At 41.9% G+C, this 23295-nt stretch overlaps 2 protein-coding genes across 2 annotated transcripts in view; one reads left to right on the top strand and one right to left on the bottom strand.

Annotated features, from left to right (window-relative positions):
- cdk19 (cyclin-dependent kinase 19) overlaps positions 1–12017 on the bottom strand; it is a 47288-nt gene extending 35271 nt beyond the window's left edge. Inside the window, exons 1-2 of the mRNA XM_047574555.1 lie at positions 11757–12017; positions 5156–5231 (exon numbers count right to left, since the gene is read on the bottom strand). Coding sequence (XP_047430511.1) covers positions 5156–5231; positions 11757–11884 — 204 coding nt within the window. The 5' untranslated portion in view covers positions 11885–12017. The remainder of the gene's footprint in view (positions 1–5155; positions 5232–11756) is intronic.
- A 1232-nt stretch (positions 12018–13249) lies between these two features.
- amd1 (adenosylmethionine decarboxylase 1) lies at positions 13250–20397 on the top strand. Its single transcript, XM_047573584.1, has 9 exons — positions 13250–13571; positions 17589–17675; positions 18388–18514; positions 18619–18721; positions 19126–19168; positions 19408–19552; positions 19669–19761; positions 19847–20002; positions 20110–20397. The coding sequence occupies exons 1-9, from the start codon at positions 13459–13461 to the stop codon at positions 20251–20253; spliced, it is 1011 nt and encodes a 336-aa protein (XP_047429540.1). The 5' UTR covers positions 13250–13458; the 3' UTR covers positions 20254–20397.
- The last annotated feature ends 2898 nt before the right edge of the window (positions 20398–23295 follow it).

Genomic DNA, 23295 nt, shown 5'->3' with positions numbered 1-23295 from the left:
AAATAAATCTGGTATTAAACAGAGGCACTTGAATCTAAAGCAATATGGGACTAAAACATTATAAGTTTAAATTTTAACGCAAGAAAATGACTTTTTGGGAGCGCTGCTTCTCTGAGAATTTCAGGACACTGTTCAAACATGTTGTAAATCAGTGTTATGAACTTGGCGAACATCTCTTGTTTGGAAGGGCAGGTTAATGAAAAGTTTTTTTTATAATAAACTGCACCACAGCCTTTCTATACGAGGTTAGCAGTCATTGGGAGGAATGAGATGTCAGACGCAAAAAATGTTTTCCTAAGGCAAACCACCCCAGTTAATGATAAATGGTCAAACAGGATGAACAAATATATATAAGTCTGTCATGGACATGGTGCCCTTAGTCTTTCCTCTCAACTTGTCCGTTTTTATTATAAAGGTTTCATATGTTTAGTATTTTGTTTTTTTGGTTCTCCCTCTGTCTCTGTATCAGTTATCACTTTTTCATTTGTCACTTCTACTTTATTTGCTGACATCTGGTTTTCTCTTCCATACCTGCTTAAATAAAAGGTAGAATCGGCAAAGCAACATCAGCCATGACCAGACTTGCCAGTACCCGCTTCTCTGTGAAGGTCTTTCTCAACAAGTCTCTAGTACTCTCCACCCCTCCACCACACTCTATGGTTGTGAAAGCTGGACACTCACGACAGACACCGAGTGAAAGATGCATCCTTTGATCCTTTGAAAGCGAATGCTACAGAGGATACTTCAGATATACATACAGAGAACACCAGACCAATGAATATGTTAGACATCAAGTGACCACCCGCGCTGGAGAACAAGACCCTGTACTCTGAACAGCCAAATGCCGTAAGCTGACCTGGTATGGTCACATTACCAGACACACCTCCCTGGCTAAGGTGATCCTACAGCAGACAGTAGAAGGCAAGCGAAGAGGCAAACAGAGGAAGTCCTGGAAGGACAACATCTTGGGATGGACTGACTGAAATGACTATCCTTCATACTGCCAAAGATGGAGAGAACTGGAGATCCCTGACTGCCCAAGCTTCCTCCATGACATCCCTATGACCCATAAGCCATGGGATGAGTTGAGTTGACACGCTTAAAATCAGCAGAAGTAGTAGTTTACTGCTACATCATTATCATCTTTACAGAAGCTACTGAAACAGAAAAATTCAAGCTGAAGACAGAGGAACCAGAAGAACCAGCAGCCACTACTACATGCGCCGTACTTCTGAGCCCCCACCAAGATCACACCAGGACATTCTTGAAATATTAAATATGATCTCTCTTTCACTTGTTGTCCCTTTTGTTGTGTCCTTTCTACACCACTCTTTCTTTTTCTATATGTTTCAGTGCATGTCCATCTCTGGGTGGGGCTTCACACCTTCTCACTGAAACGCACTGTCACCCGTCCACACTTTTCACCGCTTGGCTTCCTGTCTGCCTTCAGTCACCTGCTTTCATCTGTCTCCAAACATCTTTACAATTACCACAACCTTACAATGGATCTGTTAAAACGTATTTCCTGATTGAGTCTGTTTTTGTTTTAAAAATATGCCTGATAAAAATGCTAACAGAAAGCAAAGCGACATAAGCCAAGACTGTAAGGAGCTGGATGCTTCATTATCAGATTGATAAATAATAAGAGCCCAAATAGATTTTCAGATTTTGCAACTCTGTGTGCTCCAGTTAAAGTTACAGACCTGTAGAAAGTATTCCTTCATTTTAGCTCTCAGCAACTGGAGCTGAATGACAACTAAAACTGTTGACACAGCTGGTTGCCCAACAGCAGTATCATTATAGTGGCATACTCCATGGCTTTGTTACTCTGTGAAAGCACAAAGGGATATTAAGAAAGCTGTGTCTGATACTCAGCAGGACTGACCTTGGACTCTTTCACCATGTGCAATTGTGAATGAAAGTATTTTTACTAGCTGCAAATGATCCCGTATGCCATAACAAAGAATTGTAACAACACAGCTGCAGGCAGAAACGTTGCAGATTAATTAGAGAACAAAACGAAATCCTGATTTAAAATGACAAGATTTCTTTTTTTTTTTAAAAAAATGGTTTGGATGAAACACGTCCAAGCCTGGCAGAGTTGGGAAAAGTTGATGTGTTGATAAAAACAAACTGCGTTATAAAAGCAGTCAAAACGGATGGGCAGATGTTCACCCCTCAAAACTCTCAAAATTGTATGTCTGCATTCAGATATACTGATGCTTAACTTAGCCCCTCTTCATAAAATCTGAAAAAAATAAGTTAGAAAAAAAGTAGTTTTGTACTAGACAAACTTGCCTTGTATGTGGACTTCTTATCATATCACCAGACGAACAAGACAATTACCTTTGGAAGACTGGATGTCAAAATGAACTGCTCCAACTTTAGGAGTTTTTATCTGGTCAGCTATACGTTAAAGGTTGCCTAAGCAGTCCAACCCACCATGGCTCACCAGACAGCGTTTAAGCATTCATTCGCCTGCTGACACAGTCAGTGAAAAATGTCTGAATCATAGCATTTACAAGAAATGTTGTGTTAGCGTTAAAACCGCTTAAACAAGCGGTCATTAAACTTGGCAGAGGCATATCTGAGAAACAAAGTGGTGCACAAATACACTTGAAAAAGTGACAAAGTCTTGTTTTTAACGTTACCGTTTCTAAGTTACCATCATGTTAAATAAGCATTCATTCCTGCTGGCTCATCAAGGGCCACACTTTATTAAATGAAGGCACTCGCTTGACAAGCTGGCATCTGTAAACCCATCTGATTTCTGAGAACTCTTGTACTTGTACACTGTGTAAGTACTCTCAACCTACTTTTTTAACCCCACAAAAAAAAAAAAAAAAAAGCAAGAAATGAGACGTGTCCTAGATTATCTGCTGTCGCTGATCTGAAGCCTGGTTTGTGTGTTCAGTTAGCTGTCTCTGACACCTGTCCTCTTGCCCGGCAGTTGCTTCAATGCTGGTTGTGCTGCCCCCTTTGATCTTTTATCCATTTTCAAGGAAACCAAAATCACCACCCACAACGTTCGCTAAAACAGTGGTTAAAGCACGGTTAACCTTTCTGCCAAAAGTTTCAGGTTACTGCTGCCGAAAAGAGGAACTGTGAGCATCTTTATCTTGTTGAGCGGGTTTAAAAGCCGCTATGCAGGTAAGGGAGTAACAGCACATACTAGCAGTGTTTGCACTATACGGCGCGTAGCTTCCCTCCATATTAAACTGGATGCCAGAGGCCCTTACATAACAGCCCATCCGCCTATCAAAGGGGCCACATTCTTTCTGTATCTGCAGGACTGGCTGAGTGACTTACTGATTTGCCCTCTGGCAAGATACAAACAGCCAACCTTGAATGCAAGATAGAATCTATGTGAAAGGGTAAATCCAGCCAACAAGTAATCATAACAAAAAACAAACATTGCCCTTGGATGATTGTGTGGCCCAGTGCTGTATTTTTTAAACTCCTGTTTCAACATAGACGGTGAGATGTTTGATATAAGGAAAAGTTGACGCAACAACTAAAGCGATGCAAGGTTTAGGTGTGTCAAAAAGACACACCTCTATGACGTGATGGACAGCCCTGATCATTATGCCTTATTCCAAAGATAACATGAGGTAAAGGGAGAGCAGTGATGACCTAAATGGCATATTATTCAAAAGAAAGACTCACATTCAAAGTTCTGATATGAAGATAACAGAATGTCTATGAAGATTCTCAGTCTTCTAGGTCATAGTATGTTCAAAAAATAACCTGAAACAAGGACAATTGGACTTTTAGAGTCTCCTGAAGACAATGACAACCGTTTCCTCCCAGTTACATGTAAGCATCTAGACACTATGAGACAGATTATTATTATAACTTAATACCCAACTCCCCACCAGTCAGTTAGATCTGGATTAGTTACTCAGACGACTGGAGAAAAATCTTCAAGGAACCCAACAAATCTGGTTGCCCTGGGTTCAATTTGGGAAAAAATGGCTTTCTGAGCAACACAAAGTTTAACCACAGGAGTTTTAAACAATTATGTTTATAAGTTGGATGAATGTTTGTCCTCTTCTTGCATTAAAACTCCTCATGGAGGAGAATGTAGAGGGAGGAGAAAAGGAACAAACACTGCCTGTGATGAAAAGAACAGGTGTGTGCCGGCGCTCCAAAGCAACAGGAAGTAGAATGGCCTGTTTACTTGTCCATTCACCAGTCAACAGTAGCAACGGCAATGGCTGTGACACACAATTCTGCATCTATTCTTTGGAGACTGACAGCAGAATGAAAAGAGGTGAAAAATGCTCGGTGATGGCAAAGTTCCAGTTGGAGTGTTGACTTGTTTGTGTTCCTTGTATCCTTGAGGTCCTGACACATGTCCTTTGTTTGTTTAAGCTGCCGAGGCCTTTGTGACAATCTCACAGCATTCATGTTGGAAGTGTCAAGCTCTTTTGTATATGATCAATGGTCAGATATAGTGAGCACCCAAAGTAACTACGAACACACATACTCCAGACCTGAAACCAATATGTCCAACTATGTCTTTTTCTTGACATAAATATGTCTTATTTTACAAAAATGTTTAAAAAAAAGAAAACACAAACATTTCCAAACATATGTGTATTCCCATGTATGCTGGAGATACTCATGATACAACAATCTACAGAAATGTATGCAGGGGACAGCAAAAGGGGCAATAATAATAGGCAAAATGACTGAAGGGAACCATGTAATCAGGATGTTAAAATAAAAAAAATTAAAATCTGCTTTACGTTTTAATTCCATAAGCAGTTAAACTAATACCAAACCAACAATAAAGACTAACTAACACAGCAGCAGCATGGGTGAAACATAAACCAATCAAAGAAATGTCCCGAGATTAAATTAAGAGCTAAAAGACATCAACAAAAGTATTCATTTAATGCTTTTCTCATGAATTAACAAATCAATCTCATTAACAGATGATCGTCAGTAGTTTTGTGCAAGTTGCTAAATTCCTCTTCATCATCAAACAGTTGCATATATAATATTGTGTCCAGTGCACCATGTGAAACATTTAGTAGGACAGCGTCTTTTTATTCATGTCTGCACTGACCCATCATATAGGGCAGAAACCTCAAACCTTAGAGCAAATGGTCATGTAAGGCATTAGTTAGTAATGGAAGTTGTAACTCACAGCAATTTCCCTGCAGGCGGACATTGATATTCCAGTGCCTTCTATTTGTTTCAGTGCATACTCCTTCTCATCTTTCCTGTGGAAAATAAAAAGTGAAAAGCAATGTTACTAGACGGTGCATATTTCCTCTTCCAGCGTGCAGCAAACATAATTCAACAAGTCTTGAATATAAGGTTTATTAAAACAAGGACGTGTTTTGTGAAGAGGAGAAACACTGTAGAGGGCATGAAAAAGGCTTGAGGTTTTCAACTTCCACTCAGGGATCCCTGCCACGAGAGACAGCTTTTTGCCATTGATTGCTCTGATGTCGCCAACCTTCTCCACCACTGGATCATTGCCCTGCATCACCCTTGATGCACAGAGACTGAAACTACACAATGACCTGGCTGCAATTCGACATTGCCATGCAGGGTTGCCATTTGCCCTTGTTTGTCACATTTGCGCATGAAAACCCGTTTCTAAGTGAAATGTGATGCCTGCAGAGCGGAGCACATTCAGCAGACTAACATTGATTTCTTGAGATAAGCAAGCAATCCAGTGTAGGAAACCCAGGCTGAGCAGAGAGCAGTGCAGAAAATAAGGGCTAAAAGGAAACGTGCTCTATTTAAAAGCATGATTGAAATGTAAACACAGGCCATGGACGGTGTGCAATAACAGCTTCATTCAGTGAGCAGCCCGCACATATCAAACAGGTCACAGTGCGGCTAAGATCAAACCCTCTTCAACCTAATTTGCATCTTGTTAGTATGTCTTGTTAGTAATCCAGCTGTACAGTTTAAAACAATGTTTAACATTAACAGTGTTAATTACAGTGTACTTCCATATAGTTTCTCCACTATTTTGAAATAAAAAGTAAGGCAGCAGAAAAGCTTAGTCCTTGTAGTTTAGACTACTCCTTTGTATAATTCTTCCGTTTGCAAACTTGGAACAAGTTAACCCACGAACAGATTATCAAAAAAGCCAACTGTTATTCTTCTGACAGCGGACAATCCACTAAATTGTCGAGATGGTTTATTTTTTTGAGCTGGCCAAAGGTTCAGTTTTTGTCTGCAATTCCTGAACTGAGGATACAAATTCACCCCACAAGCCAGAGATGGACTTTAAGTACATTTATTTTTAATGCACAACATTTTAAGGTTTTTAAGGCTCCAAAAACATTATGGAACCGGTGAAAATGTAAGAGCACACTTTGCGTGCTTGTGCTGTTGCTGGCCTTTTAGCGTTACTCCCGCCACAGACGAGAAAAGAAGTTCTTGGTTGGTGGAGCATCATGGTGGAAATAGTTTTAACGTGTTAATATCAGAATCAGAATCAGTTTTATTGGCTAAGTATACGTTCCACATACAAGAAATTTGACTCCGGGAAAATATGTATATATATATATATATACACACACACACACACACACACACACACACACACACACACATATATATATATATGCTTAACTTAATATATATACATATATAAAATATTCATATTGGGGAAATTTTTAGTAAATTACTGCAAATATTACTGTTAATAGAAGGAATCATTATCATGTCAGATCCAATTTGCATGTCATATGCTTGTTGTATTGTGCCATCAGTAAAGTGCACTGAACTATCTATATCTTCTCACTGTATGACTGTTTAGTACCTGGAACTCAGAATATAAACTAACAAAGCACAAGTCCAATACCTGCAGTCAGAGCACACCAACAGAATACCTGACAACGCCCACCGGGCAAGTGTTGGCTTGTCTGTTCAGGTCTCTACGGGTTGCGCCGTAGCTTTCACGCCAGCGCTTTTGGTGGGAGCCTCTGCAATTATGTCGCGGTGCTTTCTGAGCGCAGTGTCTACATGTCTGCTTCAAAACTTGGAACTGTGTGGTTTGCGGATGCACTGGTGACTGGATCTTGGTGTGTACTTTGCAATGCCAGTACCATAATCCCCATGTTTAAAAAAGCCACCAGAGACAAGCAGCACTGGAAATGTCTGAACAGAGTTTACTTTGGACCTGAGTTCTTGTAGAAAACCGGTAACATTGTTATTGTACGCCCACAGCTGATCTCGCCAACAAGTCCACCAACCGAAATGAACATATAGGAGGTTCGTTCCTCCGCTGTGGCATGAAACATAGAAGTGTACCTGTGTTAAGAGAGTGACTACTACAAGTCAACTGATCTTGTGAAGTGTTGATATGTATGCACATCATTTTCTTCTGATGTTACTACACTTTGCCGCCAAACCAGCATCAATCCTTGACGGTACACTTGAAGGGATTTTGTAGGATGGTAGATGCAGTGGTCGGCCAAGGAAACTTAGTTCAACAGATGAAAAACACATCAAGCTTATTTCTCTTTGAAATTAGAAGATGTCCAGCAGTGTCATCAGATCAGAACTGTCAGAAACCAGGGGGACTTATGTCCACCCATCTACTGTCTGGAGTAGTCTGGCCAGAAGTGGTCTTCATGGAAGCGTTACAGCCAATAATCCATCCCTCTGACATGGAAACAAGGCCAAGAAACTCAACTATGCACAAAAACATGGGGACTGGGTGCAGAAAAATGGAGGCCGGTGCTCTGGACTGAAATTTGAAATATTTGGCTGCAGCAGAAGGCAGTTTGTTCACCAAAGGGCTGGAGAGAGGAACAATAATGAGTGTCTGCAGAAAAACAGTGAAGCATAGAGGAGGTTCCTTGAAAGTTTGGAGCTGTAAATGGAGTTAGATATTTGGTCAGGATTAATGGTGTCCTCAATGCTGAGAAACACATGCAATACCATCAGAGAGGCATATGACTGGCCCCAAATTTATTCTATGGAATGACAAAGACCCCAAACAGACAGCCAATGTCATTAAGAACTATCTTCAGCATAAAGAAGGAGAGGTCCTGGAAGTGATGGATGGCTCACACAAACTAAACATCATGGAGTGTGTCTGGGATTACATGTAGAGACAGAAAGATTTGAGGAAGCGATATGTGGTTAGTTCTCCAAGATGTTCGGAACAACCTACCAGCTAAGTTCCTTCAAAAACTGTGTTCAAGTACCTAGAAGAATTGATGCCGTTTTGAAGGGAAGGAGGCAAAGGGTGGTCACACCAAATATTGATTTGATTTAGATTTCTCTTCTGTTCATTCACTGCACTGAAAACTAAGAATGCTTTCAAAAATGGAAGTGTTCATAGAATGCTTCATATCTACTATATATACACACACACGTACATTGAGCTTGAGGTGCGAAGCCAGCAAACATTAGAGAACATGTGGCATGTGGGAATATGCAATGCCCTCCTTCCTAAGGGCCTTGCCTTTGAGAATCCCATCCAGACTATAGTGCTGGCTGACAGCAGCATCGCTCCACATTCCACTTCTCATTGTATACTTTAGTTTGCCAAAAACAAACTAAAATCACAATACTGCATATTACAAGCTGTTGTACGGCAACAGCTTGGCTAGCTAGGTCATAGCAAGGGTGTCAAACTCATTTTAGTACGGGGGCCACATACAGTCCAATTTCAAGTGAGTCAGACCAGATCTTTCCCATTTGTTTTACTGCAGAAAAGAACAAGTAAAGTAGGAGAATATTTACTTTTAATAAACATCATTTTAAAAAAAATTGACAAAAATAAGTGCAATTCAGCCACATTTTTGTCTACTAGCCCTGTGTCTCAGTGTTGTGTTCTGTCCACTTCTCTTATTAAAACAGTAGATAAACTTAAATCAGTTACTTAAAAAAATTCAGGCTTCTTATATAAGTTTCACACTTCAACCCACTGGTGGGCCGCTTTTGACATCTGTGCTTTAAATCCTGTGATCTCTTTCACACTTTTCTTTCTTTGAAAAGTGTTAAATCAGTTGAGTTCTTGATATATAGTGGAGATTAAATGAAACCCCTTTTGGTAAAGCTATACTGCTCGGCTTATTTGGCGTTTTCCACCAAAGAACCTTTGACTTATTGTGGCGGGGAACGCTCAGGTGCAATGAATAACATTAATGACAGCTGTACCACAACTCCTAATGAGGTACTGTTCAATGCCACTAGGTGCACCTTTATAATGCATGTTCCTGTGACTACACCATTCCAAGGAGCAAAGCACCAATACATCCATTAGCTACATCACTGAGGGTCTTAAGATGAATTTAAAAAGAGCCAGCATTTGCACAATGACAACCTGAAAAAACACTGAATGTTTTAGCCATGCCACTGTATTGCTACCTGTTGCTACATGTTTATTATTTTTAGAAAGTTCTTAGATAAACGGCACACGTGGTATCTCCTGCGCAATCTATGAAACCACTGAGGATTTTATCTTAGAGCCTGAAACAAGAGCTCAGGTGTTACCGCTGTAGAAAGGACCGCCTGTGACATAACTGTGTTCACCTTTTACCCTCGCATCACATCTCTATTATCCCAGGGTCATCGAGGTGGACCAGATAAGACAGTCCCTGCAGCCTTGACTCAGCTTTTACAACTCAGTGAGTCAATGATGAACCGAAATGATTTCATTAGGCACTTCTGGCGTAAGCATTCTGGAGACTCCCTAAGGGTGAAAACCTAGAGCTCCCCAAGAACTACTACAATCAAGAGCTTTTTTTCTGTAAGCTTTCCCAATAGGAATCCTCAACTGAGGTGTCACTTGACTGGAAATGGGTGCAACAATATCTCGGAATCCTGAACAGGGATTTCTTTAAAAGAACCAGTTCCAACTGGTTCAATTCAAAGATATCATTAGCCTTCGTGCTTATCGATTCCCCTTATCTAGTGTTTTCGCACCGAATCTTCAAACTGAACGTCATTCACATCACATCTCTGCGATGGCGGAGAGACAGAAACAGTCGAAGATGTGGCTTCACTTCACCAGAAGAGACTGTAACAGCGCAATGTACAATTTATGCAACATCGTATTTTCAAGCAAGAACAGCAACACCACCAACAAGCTGAAGGATTTGGCATTAAACACAGATAGTGCCATGTGTTCGACAATCTCTGGTCAACAAGTGCAGCTAAGTCTCAGCCGAGGAGTGCTAGTGAGGATCCAGTGACTAATTTCCTATTTGTGTACTCATACAAGCTCTTAACTGCTGTGTAGAAACTCATAAAATTTCTGTTGTTTACACAAAACCACGAACGCCTGCTTTTCCTAAACCAAAAACTAACAGGATGAATTGATAACGGAATCGATAAAGAATCAGATCGATAAGAGGTATCGCTAATAGCATCAATATCAGTACATATATTGTCGACAAACATTGTACAGTGATAGCCGATGCTGGACTGGTGTGTTCGACCAGTCAAGCAGATGAAGAACACACCTGACTGATACCTGATCCTTGTCCTAGGCTTCTACGCAACAATAACAGCAGTAACTAATAACATGTATTGGAGACCAATCACATCTGTATGTTACCATCCTGGAGCAGTCTATTATCCCAACAGTTACTAGTTCATTGCATATGAGGGTTGATACAAAAGGCAACCTTAATATTAGACTTCCCTTAACCTGGGTGCATAGAATTATGGCTTGACTAAATTTTAATGATACTGTACTGGAATGATAATAAGATGACATTACTGCCATCATAGCAACACTGGCTTTTTGAGGATAACCAACAATACTGTAAAGTGTTTCAGGCATTTTAGCAACGCTCCTTTCAAAGGATAATAAGCAAAATGATATGACTGAAAGTTGAACACAACATTGACAAATTGTGTTGTAAAACAAACAAAACAACCTCGACTAAGACAAGAGTATTCTGTGAATCTGAACCGTGGACTACAGTCAAAAATCCATCAAGGATTAAAAAAAGATGTTTTTCACATGAGGACATAATGCTCACAATGGAGAGAAAAGGGCTGCTCACGTGCATTTCTTTCATTTAACTGTGCCCACATTATGTCAGAGTGAGTCAACTTAATCTGAAAACTCCAGACTTGAACTATTCAAATAAAACTGCACTGGCAAGTACAATTGTGGGTTGGGAATTTGCCAGTTTGAGTAACGAATAAGTGACATTGTTGGCACAGTGCAGTAGAAATGTGAGACCATATCTGTCCATCTTCTTGTGGCGGTTATATACATTTCATTCACACACTGGAGGCATTGGACTGTCGTATGCTTGACAGTGACTGTCAAGAGCAAATGGGGAAAGACTAACAATCAACCTAAAGTCCAAAAAAAAAGTTTGGCATTGCACGGAGCTGAAACTGGGCCTATGAAAACACGCTGAAATGTCACTATCGCGATACCAGTGTCCCCCAGTGCGTTTAAAAACATTAAGGGCAAACTACCTTAGCTGCCACCGCGAAGAAGAGACTTGTCAAATTATAAACAGCACCGCGGCTTTGGTGTGTTGTTTGGGGGTGTTGGGGAAGAGAAGGAGGGGGAGGAGGAAAGGGAGGAGGTGTGTGTGTGTGTGTATGTGTGTGGGTAGGGGGGGACCGTCGGTGAGTGACTGAGTGCGTTACATGAAAACAAAAACACAGAGACACGGGTTATCGCTTCGGGGAGGCTCAAATCTAACGCCCCGTTCTACACAAAACCGAGCGGTGTGTTCAGAAAATGCATCCTGCAGTCAGTTTTATGTCAGTACAAACAATAACGTTCACGGTTATCTTACCCGTCTTTGCGCTTAGCTTTATAAACGTGCCCGTAGGTGCCTCGACCCACTTTGCAACCTTCATATTCGAAAAGATCTTCTACTCTCTCTCTCTCGGCCGCCAGCTTTGTTTTGAAGTCGTAATCCATTTTAACCCATAAATACGTCTTAATTTACAATAAAATAAAATATTAATTATTACATGCATTAATTAAATAATCTGGTCGTTTTATTCCCCCACCATTTCCTTGTTTGGGATTTTGGTCTGCTCCGCTTAATGTTCACTGGCTCGTTGACGTTTCTAATTGGCGCGCAAGGCTCGCTGGGTAAGGTAGTTCTTTGGAGCAGACGCCGCGGTTCGCCAGCTACTAGGCGCAGACGTAAGAAACTACAACCCGCGTTTCTCTCTGCGGTTTGTTGCACTTTGCGTACTCATGAACGCTCTTCAAAAATGCAGCCGTCGGTTTGAGATTACTGTTAACTGTTTTATATTTTTCATAAGTGTTTCATTTAAATGTTTGCGTTATTTATATGTGTGGATTTTAAGCCGGGTGTCGCTGCAATTTCGTTATGACATAATGACAATAAAGACTCTTGATTTGATTCTTAATTTTTAATTTGTAGAATAAGATGTAAATTAACAAAGTCAAACTGCCGCTGCCCTTTTACCGGATTATTGTTATTATCATTATTATTAGTAGTAGTACTTGTAGTAATTTGCAGAGGAGTATAATAATAGTATAAGGAATTGATGTATTCGTTTTATTAGAAGTTTTATTTAGTACAGTCTATCTAATGCAATCCGTTTATCAATAGTTCTTTAGACAACCGCGTGGTTTGTGCTGGAGAGGTGGGCAAAATGTTAAGGACACGTCCTTGTTTTCTCATTAATAAACACAATTACAAAATATGTATAAACATCACAAAAAGCAGGATTTCAGAGTTGGGTTGCACCAGATTATAAATACTAATCTGTGTGTTTTCTGTTCCCTTAAAGACGTCAGTGTTTAAACTACATAGTATGACAGAAACTTTATAATTCAGATTTAAAATTGTATATGTGGAGTGCTATAGTAAATTAATAAATGAAGAACGTGCAGTAGCGATAAATATACCAGCCCACACGAGATACCTTACACATTTGTTTAAAGCCTTAATAAAATATACAGATACACTATATTGTATATTGTAGAAGTAATTTACGTAAAATAGTCCAACTTAAAACCAACCCTTACGGTTATATTATTATATCAATCTTATAAACGGTTGTATGGGCTACAATATAGTGGATTTTACCTTTTACCTCGATCTAGATAAAACTAAGTACAGGCAGTAAAATGTGTAGCTATGTCTAACATCACGTGAAGAACCCTTCTTTCTGTTATGATTGATAGCTTTTTGGACCAATCACAAATCGCAAAGTGGGATGCTGGGATTGTGATTGGCTTAACCTGATAGTGACGTAATATTTCGCCAAATAAAACCACCGCGCACCCCTCCATTCAGCGCTTTACACAGTATGGCCGGCGATATTAGCTAGCACTCGCTAACGGTATTCTCTGCAAAAGGGAAGACGGTAACTCAAGAAAATCAACACCTGGACTGCTTAAAGGACTGTACCTCAATAAATTATAACGGACCGAGGAAGGATTAATTAAGCTATAAACGTTATAACCGACGTTTATTTTATTTTTTATTTTTTTTGTTGGGTGTCTGTTGTCTCATGATGGAAGATAACGGTGCACATTTCTTCGAGGGGACTGAGAAGCTGTTGGAAGTGTGGTTCTCTCGGCAGGACGAGGCCAAAGGAACCGGAGACCTCCGTACCATCCCGAGGTTTGTGTCATTTTAGTGACTCAGGTGCAGTGTGAGCCCTCGGTGGCGTGTGTAAACGTCGGCGGAAACGCCAGCCACATGCTTGGCCGCATGCCCTCACTTCACGTAAAAAAAAAGGCCATAAAACCGTGCTTCATGTGGCGGTTTAGTCCCCGTGCGCATTGGTACATATTTAGTTAGCAAGCCAGGAAAGAAACCAAAATTGTGCTCCCGGAGCCCACCACCAGTACGCTCGCTAACGTCGTCATTGGAAAATGGCCACCTCCCCCTTGAACGGTGCTACTTCTGAGCTGAGTCATTCATTCTTCACCCCGAGACATTTTTGACTATTAACATGTTTCTGACGCGACCCCTTCCTCACTTGTTACAGTGAACCACGGATAACTTGTAAAACGTTTGATAAACGGTTTGACAGTAGGTTTTGACGACCCGTTTGTTTGGCCAGCTAACGTAACTCCAAGCTAGTTCCCGGTAGAAATAGATGTTGAAATATTCACCTGCCTCCCCCTGATTTCTCACTTGTAGTGAAACTTTAAATACCTACCATGTCGTTTTAAATAAGTGACGTCCTTTGTCGTCGTTATATGCCAAGTTTATTTACTGTTGTCTGCGTTAGGCGGGCTTGAACCTGTTTTTTTTCCTTTTTTTTTTTTTTTTTTTTCTCTTAAAATCTCATATTGGTGCGCACGCGTTTTATTACTCCACGGACGTGTACCACTCCATTAGTTTCAGACATTTAATAGGAGGTAATGGAATTTGTTTTGCACTAGAATGAGCTTATTTCTTTCTGCGTCATTCACCGACGGGGGGGAGGGGGGGCTCCTGAAGATGTCAAGCATGTGGTCGCCGGTCGTTACCTCGTGTCGTCTGGGTGGCACAGACGCACAAGTCCCGATTCGTAGATCGTCTTCAAGTCCGGTTTCTCAACACCTGCGGTGGCTTTGTTTTGCCATCAGCCTATTAGAAGTGGATAAAAACATTTGCCTGAAACGGCAGAGACACTAAGTCATCCACGAGTCATTTCGGGATGAGATCCCATGACCCCCCCCCTCCCCATGCCCTGCACTCCAAACCCTGCAGCATGGCAGTCCCACGATGTGCTGCGTAAGTTTTACTAAAATTACTCGTAGTCCTTGTTCCGGTCACGTTTGCATCCATGCGGGAACTCCCCTCCCAGTTTCCCTGATTGGTTAGAAGGTCTCCCTGCTGCCATTTGCTTGGAGGCACTTGGCTGCATTTAAAAAAAAAAAAAAAAAAAAAAAAAAAAAAAATTAAAGCGATGTGACATTCCAGGGAAATCCACGTGAATTGCTTGAAAGCCTTCTGACCTTTGCCCTTCAAGCACCACAAACTTCACTTGTTCCTTGAGATTTAAGCTTGTGCCCAGTAAAACAAGTTACATAGTGAGATTAGGGCACTGAGATAAAGACATGTACCTTTTAATGAAAACATTTTTCCAAATTCGTACATGTGTTGCAGGTTGCACACAACTGCCAACCTTTTTCTTTTCTTTCTGTCTCTGTTGTGTGCGTTTGTGTTATGAGCATGTGGTGGTGTGCGAGCTGCCAAATGGAATTGTCCTTTAAGGAGTTAATAAAGTTTTGAATTGAGCGGAGTAACTAGAGGTGTCATAGTATCCACAGAATTGCAATCACTGATCAGAAATGGTTAGAAATGATCCTGCAGCCCTCTCCACCTATGTTTGAGGAAACATTTCCCGTTCCCATCTAGGGTTTATCATTTATAGAACCCAGCACCTCATTCACTCGCCTCAGTCTGCTGCCACTATCAGTGACTTCTCTGACCATTAACGGGATCACAAAGGTCGGTTTAAGGAAAATGCGTGGCCAGTAGGGTGAATGGGGACTGGCATTAATTTATAGCCAGCGGGCAGATTAAAGGCTCAGAGGGACACTGTCAGTGGATCAGGCTTTGCTGGGCGTCAGCCAATGTCCAAATAAGTCCACAAGGGCATCTGATTCACAAATGCCGAGCTCGCTCACATTACCTCGGCTGCCATTCCTCAAGGTTCGGTGGCAGCTTATGGCTGCCTCTAGTGAATGTCAGGTAACTAGTCGCGAATCACCATTGAAACACTCAGCCATCCATGCAGGCAGACTTCTGCATTTGCAATTGTCCGTTTTTGTGTCTTCTTGCTATGGATGGTCCAAGTTGGTCCTTTCCCAGAGATCACTTTTTCTTTGAGGAAAATCCGATCCTGCTGAGCGACCAGAAATAGCCACTGGTGTACATTTCACACTGAAACGGGAGCTGACCCAGGTCTTCAGTAACGTTGTCCCTCTGGTATGAAGCACACATTTTGCACTGGCTCTGATGTCATCATGTGTAAAATAGTGAACCATAAAACTCTGACATAGCCTTGCCACAGCCATGAATCTGGATCACATCATGCCTGACAAGCTTACACCAAACACCAATGCTATTGGGTTTGTTTCTTAGTAAATGCTTTATGCAAGCGCACGTGGGACCATGTAAACATTTTCCACCTGTAGAGTCAAATTCTTGCCATCTGTAAATCTCATCCACCCCTCTGCTAACAGTGCTTAATAAACAGACCACACTGAGCGTGTCAAACTCACTTTCTTGAGACTCAGTTTGGCAACCATGATCAAGATAACTACAAACCTGGCTCGGCAAAACCTGAGTCGCCAGTGTTGTGTTGCGTCATTCTGTCTGGAGTTGTCGAACAGAAAAGGCCGGGATGAAACAACTCAAGCATGGCTCAGTTCCTGTAAGTGTCCCAGTAAACTGTGATGGTGAGCTGGCATGCGTGATACTAGGGTTCTTGACCTTTTCGCTAAGGGGAGCCAAGCCTTTTCTCATTGTTGGTGTTTGTTCTGTCACAGGCCAAAAAGATTTACTGTGAAATACTGCTCAATTACTGCTTCCTGTCTTTAAATAAGGTATTTGCATGGTAATTTGCCTTGTGATTTTTTTTTTTTTTTTTTTTTTTTTTTTCATATGGGGATCACTCAGGTGTGAAACAGTGGGACATTTTAATTGCATAGCAGAGTCAAGACTGTAGACCACTTGCCTGAAGAGTCTGGCACACAATATTTGCTTTAGTAGTGGTTTTATCTAATTGTATGCAGCTTGCATAAAATAAAATTGCGGTAAGTCTTTTTCAGTTGTTTTTGTCGCATGTAATTGAACTAGTTGACAAAAACATTTACAGTTCACGCCTGCTTGCCAGTTAGAAGAACACTGCTTACAGTCTGGTTAGCCACTCGGGCACATTTCTTTCTTCCAGGGGCTAATACAGTCCTGTCTCTCTCTGTGCCGGGGGGAGAGGGGGGGGGGCAACACTGGCTGCTGGCTGCTGGCAAATTCTCCTTTGAGGTTCACACTTCTCGCGAGCTTTCTCCAGTGGCCGAGCACGAGAATGTGAATGGGCCCAGGCCGCTCTTGCAAGGTTGCAGCGAGAACGTGACGCAGCTGAATTTTCACTGCAGTTGCCTTTTGAGAGGAGAAGGGGGCGGGGGGGCTAAGTGAGGCAGCAAGGAGCAGTCTATGTGTTGTGCAGGAGAGACAGCCTAAGCTGGTCATTTTTCAGTTTTGTTTGACTGCACACATCCTCATTGTTCTGCAGTCGTGTATTTTTGCTAATAACCTCGTCTGGTCACTTACAATGTTGTGTTGTTGTTGTCCCCCCCTCTCCCCCCCGTCAGATGAATGCGTGATTTGTCTGTGTCTTCAAGGCAACAGCACAACAAGGTCCATTTGGGATTATTGCTCTTTTGTTTACAGATATCTCCACTGGCACCATGGATTCAAGGAGCCAAATGTCTCCCTGCAGGGTATTACTGGAGAAGGCTGTGTGTGCTTTTCCTATTAAGACATTGTCCAAACAACTTAACATGCTCTCTAGAGTGTGTGTTTCACATACATATAACTAGCAAAATATGTTCTCTTCCTTCGAGCAGAGCTTTAAACAAGTAGGTAACAATTGTTAAATGGCAAAATACTAAATGTTGCTTTCCCTCTCTTTTCTTTTAGGTTTGAGTGGGACAAACTTCTGGAGAATGTGCATTGTTTGATCATAAGTGTGACAAAGACTGACAAGCAGGAAGCTTATATACTCAGGTGAGTGCTGGGTCTGTACTTGCAGCACATCTCCCCCGGTTTTCCCGATTAGAAGGCAGGCAGGATTAGACAGCGGTCACCTGTAAGCCGCTTGCCACCGATGGCAACGGTGCACGTCAGGTCAGATGATGACACATTGTAGAGTTAACTCTAACATCTACCATGCAGACAGGTATGGACGAAGTGGCCACACAAACAAGTCAGGCAGGTTTATGTAAATCTTATCCTGGCAACCAGGAAATGGGTTTGCATTCAGTTATGTAACAGGGTTTATTTCATGTCTTTTGGCCACGTCCCAATATATATATAAAAACACTCAAATGATTCACTCATGAATCATTTGTTGTATTGGTTGTAGTTTAAAGTGTTATCAGTAAACGTTTTATTTTATGGCTTTAAACCTGCTTTAGTATTGAATGGATTTTGTACATTGACTTAAACCAACTATTGTACCTTCCCTGTAATTACTGCTCTTCCACTTGGCATAAAACACAAGGAACTTAAAACAGTTTAAACAATATTCTGGTATAACTTTTCTCACCCAAAGCCGCATGAAAGGTGTGCGTTCCTCCGGCTCAGTGTCACTCAGCGCTCCTAAGCTGATCAAAGCTGTCTGGCTTCCTTAAAGATGGTTGTTTTTTTTTTAAACAGTGCTACAGAATTATGCTTGCTGTTAACATGTTTAACACATTATGTTTTTCTCCATTCACAGTGAGAGTAGCATGTTTGTCTCCAAGAGACGTTTCATTTTGAAGACATGCGGAACCACCCTCTTACTGCAAGCACTGGTGCCTCTGCTGGAACTTGCCAGGGAGTACTGCGGCTTCGATTCCATCGAGGTTAGTCACATTCATATTTGTGACAACATCATGTAGGACATTTTAATTGATGCAGCTTTAATCCTAATGGGCAAGGCTTTCATCTCATCTGTGTCATTTTGTAGAATTTCTTCTACTCCCGCAAGAATTTTATGAAGCCTACCCATCAAGAGTTCCCTCATCGAAACTTCCAGGAGGAAGTGGACTTCCTCAGCCAGATTTTCCCAAGTATGTAACCCAGCACTGCATTCCTGTTTCTCCTTCTTGCAAATAAGTCGTTTTTAAATTGCATTTTTAAATGGTCTGCTTCTGATTCAGGCTCAGTGTGTGTATGTGTAATTTATAATGAATATATTTGATTAAAATTTTTTCTTGTGAGAAGGGCTGAAAAATATGGAAAGTTTTTTTTTTTTTTTTCAAACCCTCCAGCTTGACTGTGAAGGGACTATTTTGACATGCACTGCTTTGACATGTCTCGTTAGATTAGTATTCATACTTGTCTGTTTATTTGACAGGGAACAAGTGACCTTAGGCTCTAGAAATTCAATAGACAATACAGGCAATGCCATGATATAATATTTCTGTACTCCCCTTTTTATTTATTTATTTTGTAAATTATTTTATTTTCTCAGATGGTGCAGCCTACTGCATGGGACGTTTGAACTCTGACTGCTGGTAAGCACCATGTAATCCACACTGTCTGTATCTTAAATGAATTTTCCGTAGCGAGCGTTGGTGTACAAAGCAGAAATTTTAACAAAGCAACATTTGGTTACTGAAGTGGTTTCAGTCACAGCATGATGTTGCTGCGTGACATTTTGATTCATATACTTAAAAACACCTAACAAGGTGGCGGTGAAAAGCTTCTCATCAGGGCGTCATCTGAACAAAGCCTCCATGCCTGTCCCCCACAGGTACCTGTTTACTCTAGACCTACCAGAGTACTGGGAGAACAAACATGCGGATCAGACGCTGGAAGTTCTGATGAGCGACCTCGATCCAGCCATCATGGACCAGTTCTACATGAAAGATGGTGTTTCTGCAAGTGATGTCACTCGTGTAAGTGGATGTCGAGTTCTTTCATTTTCTCCCAGAATCCACCTGGGCGTGTGGTTGGATGTGAACGGTTGTGGAACCGAGGGTTTTTGACATCCTCATTTGCTGCTTTTTTTCAGATGAGTGGAATTCGTGACCTGATACCAGGTTCTGTGATAGACGCCACAATGTTCAACCCTTGTGGATACTCAATGAATGGAATGAAGACTGACGTGAGTGAGGCCCATCCCTCCTGCATCCATGTCACGTTTTGACACTTCATTAATGTTGCTCTGCCTTTTTGTGTTGCTTCTCCAGGGAACCTACTGGACCATCCACATCACCCCGGAGCCAGAGTTCTCCTACGTCAGCTTCGAAACCAACCTCTCCCAGACGTCTTACGATGATCTCATCAGGAAGGTTGTGGAGGTGTTCAAGCCAGGAAAATTTGTGACTACGCTTTTTGTCAATCAGGTGCGATTAAAATGCAAACTTGTGTGTAGTGTTGTGATTTTATTTGTTTTTTTATGCATCTTGAAGTAATTCTTTTTTTTTTTTTTCCCCTGTGTTTGCTCCTGCAGAGCTCCAAATGTCGCAGTGTCTTTTCTTCTCCCCAGAAGCTCGAGGGCTACAAGCGCCTCGACCGCCAGTTGGCCCAGTTTAACGATTACAATTTTGTCTTCACAAGCTACACCAAGAACCGCCAGCAGAACCAGCAGAGCTGAGGGTTGAGGATGAAGAAGAGGCGCAAAAAGAAAGGTGGGCCCTCTGGGCTCCACCCTTGCGGCCGGCTTCACCCACCAGTGGAGAGCTTTTCGTCTTCCCCCTCCTCCCTCCCCCTCTGCTGCTGGCGTCGTTCATGGTGTCCTGGTGGCACCGCCGCCTCTAGTTTAACCTCCAGTTTGAGTTGTTTGCATTGTTGTACCTGTGACCTAGATCTCTTGCATGAAAGCTCTTTTCTCTGTTTTGATATTCTAGCTCACTCTTGCTGTGATCTTGAAGTGCATGTAGAGGAATTAAACACGCTCTGTTTGAGAATGTCCACCTGTTCCCAGTACAATGGTTCCTTCCTGCAGGTCTCCCCCCTCATCCCCAACAGACAAGGCTTCCGCCCACACTAGGCCAGGGCCCTGACATGCTCAGATCAGTCTGCCTCTTGTAAACTCCACATAGCCCCTTGTTAAAAATTTTAATTTGATCAAAGCGGCCCCAAACAATTAGCTTTCCATTGTGACTGCTGTCTACGAGTCACTACCAGTTATTGAGTGCACTTTATTTAAAAGAAAAAAAAAACCTTGTGGTACGAAAAGGAGGCCAACCTTCTTGTCTCAAGTCGGATTGAATGTATAAGTGTAAGATTTTGGCATTGTTGGGACACATTTGAGTTTCTTTCACATGCCGTACTTGCTGTGTAACGTTGCACTGTTGGAACAAAGATTTGCATCTTATTGGTCAGTACGCAGGCTTTGGTCGCTGTGAGCTGCACTAAAGTAGAAGATTTCTGCTTTGCTGGGCTTTTGAAGCTCTTATTTCTTCCCAGCACCTCTTGTCATGCCTCTCCTTCACCTCGACAATCACGTAGTCCGTGTGTTTCCCCGAGTAGACAGCCTTTTATTGTTGCTTGCATATGAATCATTGAAGACATTCAACGTGCGCACTTTGTTGGACCCATTCTGCTTCCTTTCTCCCCCGCCCCCCCCCCCAACGTCATGCTGTGTCTATGGGAAGCTTCTGGGTCCTGTACCCCCACCCCACCTCTCAGTCGTACTCAGCACTCGGTTTCCACATTCACGTGAATTTGTTAAATGGAGGACTGAATGTAGCCATGCAAAGTGGCCTGTCCACGCGTCTTTTCGAATGTACACGTCTCTAGAGAAAAGCCTAGACCAGGTTTGAGCTGAATGTATGACTTCAGGAGAGCACGCCCCCCTCCTCTTCCCTCCCACATGGGCACCACTCACAATGCTCTCTGCTGACAAGCCATTGTCCCCCCCCCCCCTCACCAGAGTCAGACCGGCCCCAGAATCATGACAGTGTCGAGAGCCAGCCCACCTGGCTGCGCCAGCGTCCCACTCTGAATGGGAAATAATGAATCGGACACTTTTTGCTTAGTTGCCCAGCAAAGCATTTTTCTTTTTCCCACATAATATCCATCCTCTCTCTGTCTCTTTCCGCCCCATACAGAAATCTGTAAGCGCACAATAAAGGCCCACCAGTCTGAGCATGCCAGGGTGATCCCGGATCATTCCACATGTACCTGCTGCATTAACTGCCATTTTATTAGATTTATTGTGCCCAGAATGTAGTGAGTCGGTCAAAAATGTGCACCAACCAGCATTCTTCTTCTTCTTTTTTTTTTTTCCTTTTTATTATTTTTTTAATTTTTATTTTACTTTTTTGAATAAACAAAACAAACTGTGACACTATGTGACTACTAGTGCCGTGTTGCTTGACAGTCTAGCGTAGCGCCGTCTTCTCCTCCTTTCTTGTCTTCGTGCTTCGCCGATAACGTAGTTGGAACTGCCCCATCCCGATGGGTTTTGGGCAGGTGGTGATTCTTGGTAACTCATTCAAGTTGCAGACAAGTGCTGAAAGCAAGTGAGGTTTTCTCATTGCCCCGAAGCGTCCATGGCTCGTCTTCTCCACTGTCGTTAGCTCAGTGGCATTCGCTGCACTTCTCCTGCCAGAGAATGCAGTTTGAGATGCGACAAAGCCTTGCTTTTAGAGTACTACAATGCAGTACATCTTACCGAAATGTGTGCAGATGACGCTACCAGAGGCATTTGGCTACTCAGACCTGTCATGCAAGAGCTGGAACTTGGAATAGTTTGACTCTAGTTCGTCTACCATGGCTTTTTGGAGTGACTTCATTCTTTTCTTGAGGACCAATCTCTGCTCTTACATGAACTACACTCAACCTGCTGTCACACGACTTGACTGTAATCTGCCGCGACTGTTAACCTCTTTTTTTTTTTCTTTTCTTTTTTTTTTTCCTTCATCTTTATTGAAGAAGTTAAACTAGCACTGTCCAAAACTACTCTAAGCAGTTCGAGGAACTTTAATTTCTGCCTTGTTAGTGTGGATCGTTGCGATTTTTGTTTTTATTTTTATACAGCGAACTCGAGATGCATTTTTGCAGTTGAACGGTTGTAGAATTTTATACAAAAGATATTTTGTATTTCTGCTGCGGACCAATCTTTTTCTTATTTTATTTTTATTTTTGTTTTCATTCTGCCCTTTGTGTCCCAAATTTGTATTCTGATGTGTCTTTCTTTACCAGTGTTCCAAACAGTTTTGTTGTGAAGTTACGGGAAGCTGGTTAGGTCATCTTCTGAATATGTTCTTTTATTGCCCCCCCCCTCCTTCACACACACACACACACATGAACACACACACCCCCGGGTGAGAGAGAGAGGGTGCAGTTGCAGGATGTACTGGAGGAGAAACTTTGCTGTTCTAATTCTTTCTTTTGCCATTCTTTGGATGGTCAAGATGTGCTAAATATATCTGTGCTACGAGCTTGATGCTTCAATAAAAAAAGTTACTTACCTGTTCAGTCACTGTCTTCTTGGAGTGTTTTTTGTCTGGAGAATTTGGGAACAAAGCAGTTCCGCATTCTGCTGTCATGGTCTAGCAACATTAACAGTCACTCCCAAACCAGTAAACAAACCTCATAAACAAACATAATTCTGTTTCTCAGACCAAAGGCCTCAAATTATCTTCAAGTTCCCTTTGGTACAATTCTGAATTTTAAATTGAATCCATTA

This window comes from Mugil cephalus, chromosome 21 (genome assembly GCF_022458985.1).
Source record: "Mugil cephalus isolate CIBA_MC_2020 chromosome 21, CIBA_Mcephalus_1.1, whole genome shotgun sequence".
NCBI lineage: Eukaryota > Metazoa > Chordata > Actinopteri > Mugiliformes > Mugilidae > Mugil > Mugil cephalus.
This window is presented reverse-complemented; position numbering and strand designations above follow the sequence as displayed.